The sequence below is a fragment of the Neovison vison genome, chromosome 12, assembly GCF_020171115.1.
Source record: "Neovison vison isolate M4711 chromosome 12, ASM_NN_V1, whole genome shotgun sequence".
Taxonomy (NCBI): Eukaryota; Metazoa; Chordata; class Mammalia; order Carnivora; family Mustelidae; genus Neogale; species Neogale vison.
The window spans coordinates 72,929,434-72,938,818 of NC_058102.1; the positions used below are offsets into that span (position 1 = coordinate 72,929,434).

Here is a 9,385-nt window from a genome sequence, read left to right on the forward strand (position 1 = left end):
CATATTAACTCCCTTTCCTCCAATCTAGACCTTGGAACCTGAGAGAAACTTAGTCCACAGAGTAGATAATACACTGAATGGAGAGAAAGGAAAAAAGCACCCAAGCTTATCTCTTTTTCTTTTTTTCTCCTCTCTCTTTTTCCCTGAATGTAGAACACAAGGATTTTACATGTCAAAATACCGAACCGTAGGAGATTTTTTGCTTTATTTTCTTCTCTTCTTTTTGTACTCATTAAAATTCTCCTTTTTAGGTGATTTTGCACCCAGAGTTTCTATCCTCCACCAGCCCCTTACTACCTATGGATTATGAAGAGTTTGTCCGAGGTTGTCATCTTGGAGTATTTCCATCATACTATGAACCATGGGGCTATACTCCAGGTATGTGGCACGTATAGATTATGGAATGTTTTAAATCTTATTATTCTATTATTTTATGCACATGGATATAATATTCAGAGTTGATATGTAATTTCTACTAAAGTTAAACTATAATAATATATTGTATTATAAGAAAAAAATGTGTTATAAAGGATACATATTATTGAGTTATCTCTCTGAGTCCCAACTATTCATATAAAGGAGAAATTGAATGCAGGTAGGTTTAAGATGAGAAACAGTGGTCCAGCAAGTGTGTTCTTTAAAACTTATTATAATTTTTAAAAATTAATGGATGTATTTAATTTTTAATAGGTACCACAGTCACATAGTTAAAGAAACAAATAGTATAAGAAAGTAAACAATGAGAAGTCTTCACACCATAGTCACTCAAAAAGGAGGTCCTTTTAAGATAAAATGTCAATTCAGTGACAGGTATTGTGACCCTGACATCATTCCATTCAGACCCTTCCCCTCTTCATCTGCCTTTTTTTTTTTCTCCCCAATGGTAGATTCCCAGATGCACTACCTATTTTCTTTTTGTCCCCTCTGAGTATATTTGTCACTGGTACCAAGAGTGATCAATTTGTATTTGGACTGAAATGCCTAACTAAAAAGGAAACAAATACTTTAAAATTTAAAAACAAATACTTTAAATAAATGCCAGTGGAAAGAATAATATTAATCTTTCCATCTCATATTAGTAATCTGAGATTTTCCTTTTTATTTAAATATAATTCCATTTATAATTTTAAAAGAAAAGGTTCAGAAAACATTTTTATGCATAATTAATAAATTTTGATTTCTTATCTCAGCATCATCATTGCCCAACCAAGGGGTAGCTGTAGTAAGGTTAGGGAGATCATGGTTGAAATATGAAGAGGAAGAATTTTTCTAATCTTTGTATTCTGATCCCAGAGTTTTAATATAGCATTTAAAATTCTATGTAAGTAGGGTCTTTACATAAGAAGCAACATGAAATTGCTGCCTCTTTTGACAGAAGGTCCTGTTCTGTTGCTCTAGGTTCCGCCAAGAATAGTTTGCCAGCAGCTGTAAAAATATTAAAACTTCTGGGGGAAAATAGATAAAATATTATCTCCTCTTGAAACATGACACAGAATAGCTGTTGATCTAAAAAAGAAAAGAAAAGAAAAGCTATAGATCTAATTCTTCTAGCGTCTCTTTCAAGTTCTAAAAATTGTTATGGGTATCAGTTGTCATTTTTCTAAAGATGGTGTCTTCTTATGAAATACCCTCATATTATCTTAAATTGTTTATAATCAAGCATTTATCTTTTATCATACATAAAATGCATATTTCATGGATAAACTTGGCCTTTTGTTATTGACTTGTGTTCCTATTATTTCTAATAAGTAACATAATTTATTATCAAGGAAGTTTCAAAAATAGAGAAGCACAAAAGCAAAACCCAAGTGACTTAAGGATGTGGGAAATCATTATGTTGGGTAAAGAGAATGTTCTCTAACTTACAGCAGACTTTCCACTAAATGCTTAATCCAAAATGACAGAGGAGATACATCTAGTATTTAAGATAAAGACCAGCAAAATTGTTATAAGAGATAAGCAGGTGGAAAAAGAAGTTTGAGAATGAGTCATTCTCTGTTTTGAATTAACCAAAGGAAGTTGGCCATTCCTCACCTAACCTGTAGTTACAGAAATAACAAGACCTCTGGTGAACTAAGTTTGGTGTTGGCATATTAGATAATTCTAATTATTTTTAGAATAACTTTTTATTTGATGCTAAGTTTAACACATTCCAGAAAGTATTCATTTAAGTCTGTGTTTTGAGAAAATCCAATGAATATAAATACTTATTCCATTAAATTCATTCAATGAAGATTTGCAGGGGTTATGGGTACCTAGTATTTCATTACATATCTGTTAATGAGTATTTAATAAAAACAAGTTTCTGCAAAATTCCATGGAATCATAGGCAAAATTCTTTCTACATATATGCATAAGGATTTTTCTGATGATGAGTTCAAGATTTTCATCAGATTCTCATGTGGGTCAAGAATCCCTGTCCCTATTTTCTCCTCCACCACTTCCTCCAGAAATTGGGAAACCACTTCTCTCTAGAGATAAGCCATGAGGCAATATTTACAGAGCAGAAGAAAAGGCCACTGTCTAAACTGCATTATTTCTTGATTAGTGAGGAAATCTTTTTTTTAAACCCATCCCCACAAACCAACCAAGTTTAATTCCATAATCATATATAAATTCCTTGTTAAAAATGCAGACATCCTGGTGAAAGGTAATACTTCTTAAAAGAAACATATCCACTATTTTATGAAAAACAGGTTTTGACTAGAAGGGGAGAGAGGACTAGGGAGGGTATGGGTACATTGGACACTTGGGGAAGTGGAGAGATTTGTGGCAAGGGAGATTAATACGATGAGAAGAGTTGCTCATGTCCAAAACCCACAAACTCACCACATGCTTAGAATGGAGCAAAAAGAAAACAAAACCAGCTGGAATGAGAGAGGCAGGATAGAATAGCAGTTCCAAACAGGAGCCCTGGAGCCAGGTACATGGCTTCGAATCCCTCTACCCCATTCCCTGGCTGTGAGACATTGGGCAAATTATTTAATCTCTCTGTGCCTCAGTTTCTTCATCTGTAAGATAGAGATAATGGCAGTCTCATTTCAAGTAGTTTTTGAGATTAAATGAGTTAATACCCGTAAAGAGCTTAGTACTGTGCCTGATACAGAATAAACATCACTATTACTAGGCAGACGTGGGCTTCTCCCCCATCTCTGTGCGTAAGTGGATATAGGAGTTGATCTGAAGCCAAGCCTTTATCTGTTTCCCCTGGCAGCTGAATGTACTGTGATGGGTATCCCCAGTGTGACAACCAACCTTTCCGGCTTTGGCTGTTTCATGCAGGAGCACGTGGCTGATCCTACTGCATATGGTGAGGTTCATCATTCCCCTGATGTAGGGATAAGTAACTGCTAACAAACAAAGCACAGAGTCTTTAGGGAGCCTAACTCTAGAGCTATCCTGATGATTAAAGTAATATTTATACTTCTTGTTAATGGAAAATAGATTTAATTATGTGATTCATAGAAAAGATAAAAAAGCTATTAATATTAAGTATATTGATGTTATAGTAACTATGGCCTTAGAGTACATAGACTGGTCAGTGTCATTATTTTAAAGGTCTGTGCCAAGTTAGCAAAATTCACTAGAAATTGGTTAAGATGGCAGAAGAATCTGCATACCACCATCTCTGTGTCCGTGTTGCCTAGCAGCAAGAAAAGCCAGATGAGATGGATCCTCTGCCTACACACTGCCAATTTCCTGGTTTTCTGCAGTCTCCTTGTCACAGTTCTCTTTCCTCAGGCTAGAACTGTGGTTCTCAGCCAGGGCTGCAAGGTGGGAAAACTGGGGAGCCTAAAAATCACTGATCCCAAGACATTATGGTTAATGAGCATTACTAGGGAGAATCATTGATCCAGGGTATTCCCTCTACTGCCAAATTTCTTTGCAAGATCCATTGTGTTGCCTGACTGTTGGTGACAGTTGTAAACCCATAGAAGATCACAGAAGAAATACAATGCTGGAAGGGAAAAGAGGAGTCAGGGAATAGATAATGCGTGTGGTGGTCTGTGATGGAACCTAGTGGAATGGAAGAAAGATCATTCTAAGGTTAGCCCTGTGTTTACCTGGGCTTTGGTTTTTGTGCTCCTCAGGTATTTACATTGTTGACAGGAGATTCCGCTCTCCGGATGATTCCTGTAATCAGCTGACTCAGTTTCTCTATGGATTTTGCAAACAGTCACGCCGCCAAAGAATTATTCAGAGAAACCGAACTGAGAGGCTCTCTGATCTTCTGGATTGGAGATACTTGGGCAGAGTAAGTTAAGTTTGGGATCAAGAGAACCGCTTAAAAAATCCCACTAGACTGGAGCCCTTGGGTGGCTCAGTTCGTTGGGCACTCGACTGTTGATCTCATCTCAGGTCTTGATCTTGGGATCATGAGTTCAAGCCCTGCGTTGGAATCTCTGCTGGGTGTGGAGCTTACTTTAAAAAAAAAAAAAAAAAAAAAAAGAATATCTCACTGAACTATAAAAATATAGATTCTAATCATCAACTGCAAAGTCAACTCTGTAACATAATTGTTAAACACTCAAGTGATGTTTTCATGTACTATTTTACTTAAAACAAGCTGGCAACGTCCTAAACCCAAATCGTCATATTTAGTTTGAGCTTATAGTAGCAAGTCTATCAGATCCATCTGGGGCATTACTAATTAGTCTTTTCTCAGCGGTTAACTTGATGCATTTCAGGTATTGTTTCATGAATATGAGGCAAACATCTAAAGAAACATTTTTATTTTGTTTGACCCTAAGCAATAAAGTGACCATATTCCTTAAGCATAGTGGGAGTGGGAATAATATAGTTTTCAAATGACAAGTACAGGAAATACCTCCTTTCAATTATACAACAGGTTTGTAAATACCTAGATGTTACGTATCTTAGGACTGGTTGATTTAATGAAAAATAAACTGACTTTGCCTTCAGATCATGTAACTCCTTAGATGCCACTAAATTCTCCTTGACAAATGATAGATGCTGCCATTTGCCGAGTCCCCATACACACTAATGCCAGTGCTCATCACAACCCTGGGTGATTCACTGCACTGTCTACATTTTACAATGAAAACAGAATGATAAGCCTCTTAAAAGTTGTGTTTCTTTTTTTTTTTTTTTTAAAGATTTTATTTGTTTATTTGAATGAGAAAGAGAGAAAGAACACAAGCAAGGGGAGGGGCAGAGGGAGAAGCAGGCTACTTGCTGAGCAAGGAGCCCAATGTGGGGCTCCATCCCGGCACTCTGGGATCATGACCTGAGCCGAGGGCAGAGGCCCAACTGAGTGAGCAACCCGAGGGCCTCAGAAGCTATGTTTCTTATCTAAGGTTTCAAGCAGAATTTTGTGATTATTCAGGGCCCAGCTTTTCGCTGTGTCATACTGGTTCTCTGTAGAATGAAGCCAGTGTTTTCAGTCCCCTTAGCACTCAGTTCAGAGCTTTCAGTAAGACCAGTATAGCTGTTCTCTTCAAAATTTTGTAATATTTCTTTTACTTATTCTCTGGAAAATAATAAAACTATAAACTATCAGGTGGTTTTTTTTTTTTTTTTTGATTCCTAAAATTAGGGTGAATAGGTTCTGTCACTTCAAGAATGTGTTTTATAACTAGGAGAATAAGATTTTATATAAGTTGGTTCTTGAGATAAATAATTTTTTTTAACCATGAGCTGGTTTTTCTATCACAGTATTATCAGCACGCCAGGTACCTGACATTAAGCAGAGCTTTTCCAGATAAATTCCATATGGAGCCTACATCACCACCCACGGTAACTATTTTATTGTTGTGTACTTATTTCGGAAGCTAAATTTCTTATGCATGGTAAGTCCTCCCAATACCTTTTTATTTAGAATTAGTTAAGGACAGAAATTTTTATATTTTTTCATAATGTTGCCTTAAAGCAAGGAATTAAAAAAAGAAAAAAGCAAGGAATAGAGGAACTAACAAATCAAATCAAGTCAAAGCCCTTGAATCTGAGTTAGCCTAATTTAGAGGCTGAGCCAATGGTCAGCTAATTCATGTCACTGCAGAAGCACTTCCACATTAAAATTCTCCCTGCCTTGGTACTTGAAACTGCTGTGCTGGATACACATTTTTTTTCTTAAAAGATTTTATTTATTTATTTGACAGAGAGAGATCACAAGTAGGCAGAGAGGCAGGCAGACAGAGAGAGAGGAGGAAGCAGGCTCCCTGCTGAGCAGAGAGCCCGATGCGGGACTCGATCTCAGGACCCTGAGATCATGACCGGAGCCGAAGGCAGCGGCTTAACCCACTGAGCCACCCAGGCACCCCTGGACACACATCCTTTTGAGAATTATTGAAAAATGAACTGTCCTGTTTTAACAGCAGGTGAATTCGCTATCCAAGGAAATGTTTGAAAATCAGGTGACTCCTTGGCAAGTGAATTCAGGAACCCCAGGAGGCAGTGGACTAGATGAGTATTTATGTTCCAGTCTGCAGTATCCGGCAGGGAGTCTTCTGAAGCTCTCTTAGACATTTATATTCATGAGACGAGCATAGGCTACTTTTCCTCACATTCACCTAGAAGGATATAAGCTAGGAAACGCAGCTTGAAGTAGGACAGCATCAGACATTTCTCTTCAGTGGAATCAGTTCTTAGAGCAGTCTGGCAGCAGTCCAAAAGCCACACTTCTTTGCCGCGCCCCCACCCCCACCAGGCGAAAGCTTAGGTGCAAAAAGTTAAGACCCTTATCATTGGGTATGAGATCTGTCTTAGCTTAGTAGTTTCATGCCCCACAGGAGCCAAGATGTCATGTAAATCTCCACAGATCAGCATCCATGGCCTCCACAAGGAATATGTACAAGAGTCATCCAGTTCAGGGATTCCCCAAAATTGCTGAGTTCAGATGCAACTTGCCAATCAGGAGTCCCTTTTACCATAATCAGTTTTCTTAATAACACAACTTACATTCCATCTATATCAAGTGTCAAGGGAAACAGATCTCAAAAGTTAGCCCAAGGTAAAATTCCCCCACGCAGAAGGTGACGGGGTTTTGAAAACCCTTCAAAATACTAATTCCTGTTCAGGATTAATTGCTTAGCTTGATTAGAGGCAGTTGCTAGACTTGATAATTCAGCTATATTCATTCACTTGTCAACTTATTCAGTTAATAAGTATTGAGCTCCTACTCTGAGCCAGGTCCTAAGTGAACAAATCAGCTCCCCCCCACCTTTTTTTTTTTTTTTTGCTTTTGGGGCCAATATCTTGAAATGATCGTATAGGTATGACATGATAATAATGGGTAAGTGCTGCAACTATTTTTATACAGTTGTTCTCCCCAGTCAAACATGTGCTCTCTCCAAGAGCAAGAATCACATTTTTCTTCTTTGCTTCCTCAGTGGCATTATGGCGCCTGACCCATAGTTGTTACTTTTGCTCATTTACTGAAATAAAAGTAACTGGTAAAATTTCAGGATCAGCTGAGTGACCTGGCTTCAGGATTCGTTCTAGTGGTAGCTGTCCATGGTATGTCCAGATGCCTCTGTTCTGTAATTTTGTTGAGCAGGCCTGCAAAGTGGCATGGGGACTGACAGTATCAGTGGTGTAACATGACACTTGATATTAAAAGTGATCACAACCCTGGTACACATCTTTGCTCTATCACTTATATGCTGCATGACCTTTGGCAAGTCATCTGGCCTCTCTAACCCTCAATTTTCTTCTATAGATGGGAAAAAGATTTATTGGTGTTGTTACAAAGATTAAATAAGATTATGTATATACATACATACACACATATGGCACCTGGCACATTTCAGTGCACAAGAAAAGAAAACTATATATTTAACGAATTTCTCTTAAGCTTGGTGGTAACACAATCAAAAGGAATCAAAGATAATAATAGCCCATGAACAGATCACAAAAAAAAATCCAACTATGTTTTGTATCAAATGCACATGCAAAGTGTTACATCATTATAATGTTTGTGATTTATTTTTGTCTTTTGCAGACAGAAGGATTTAAATACCCAAGGCCTTCCTCAGTTCCACCTTCTCCTTCAGGGTCTCAGGTCTCTAGTCCTCAAAGCAGTGATGTGGAAGACGAAGCAGAGGATGAGCGATACAATGAGGAAGAGGAGGCTGAAAGGGATCGGTTAAATATCAAGTCGCCATTTTCTCTGGGCCGTGTTCCTCGTGGGAAGAAAAAGCTGCACGGTGAATACAAGAACTGAATTCCATGCTTGTCGAGCAGAGCTAATGTAGTAAGAACAGAATAAGAGTCATTATTTAAAGAAATGAAAATGCTACAAATTTCATTTTCTTCTTCTAAGTGTGACCAAGGGATTTATTCTCCGCTTACCAAGGGGAAAAGATTAAGTGAATGGCAATTTGGTAATTTCTATTAAAATTCAAGTTATTTTCCCCTACTCCCTTCCCCCAGTAAATTTAGGCACGAGGAAGAATGTTCATTAAAAAAGGAAGACTGGAAGTGTTTTTAAAATGTTAATTTAAGCAATAAGAATTTTTATTTGCTAGTATTTATTTTTAAATTATCATCACCACAATCCTGTGCTTAGTATTTATACAGCTGCCATATCTACCAAATAAACCTCCCATTTTTCCTGCAAAAGATCCTGTTCTGAGCCCTGGACATGCACCACATACATATTTTAAATAATTCTGTCTTTAGTGATTATGTTCATGTTTCACATGATTCAGAACCATGAGTTTCTATCTTTGCACACAATCAAAATCCATAAGAAAAAAAGCTATCTTAAATTGAGATCCTGATACATATTAACACATATTTACAAGATCATTTCTCAATTTAACGGTGGGAAGATGTTACCATCTGAGCTATACCATCTGACTATAACAGTTTTTCTGTTCTTTAAAAGGAAAGCTTTCTGGAAAACTTGATCAATCTCCTATAACTGATAATTGTTAAACCCAAATGAACTAATATATGGATATATAATTTAATATCCATATCAATGTATTAAGCTTTTGTTGATGTCTTATTTACAATTCTTTAGACATTTAAATGAGATAACCTGTATAAACACCTGCTATGAAATAGTGCCTTATAAAGGATTATATTTAAAGCTGTCCTTCAAAAAATTAGCAAAAAGATAATATAGAGTCTTCCTAATTATAATAAGGACAGTGTCTCTAACACATCCATGATGTGCTTAGAGACATTGTTGCATGATTGTAGTTTAACATATTTATGTTTATAATGAAATCTAAGTAGGCAAAAAACAAAACAAAAAACCCTCCTTCCCTCTTGGATTGTTCTTTTCCACAACTTGAGTATTGTTACACTTAGATAATAATGAATACCTTCATTGGCATACCAGTTCACCTGAGTCTGCAAAGGTTTTTTAAAAAGTTTTAGTCTGGGATGCCTGGCTGGCTCAGTTTGTGGAACACAG

General features: G+C 37.0%; 1 protein-coding gene across 1 annotated transcript in view; it reads left to right on the forward strand.

Annotated features, from left to right (window-relative positions):
- The window catches only part of GYS2 (glycogen synthase 2), a 51,624-nt gene extending 43,442 nt beyond the window's left edge, over positions 1-8,182 (forward strand). The window contains exons 12-16 of the mRNA XM_044226760.1: positions 252-378; positions 3,215-3,310; positions 4,092-4,255; positions 5,677-5,757; positions 7,961-8,182. Coding sequence (XP_044082695.1) covers positions 252-378; positions 3,215-3,310; positions 4,092-4,255; positions 5,677-5,757; positions 7,961-8,182 — 690 coding nt within the window. The remainder of the gene's footprint in view (positions 1-251; positions 379-3,214; positions 3,311-4,091; positions 4,256-5,676; positions 5,758-7,960) is intronic.
- The last annotated feature ends 1,203 nt before the right edge of the window (positions 8,183-9,385 follow it).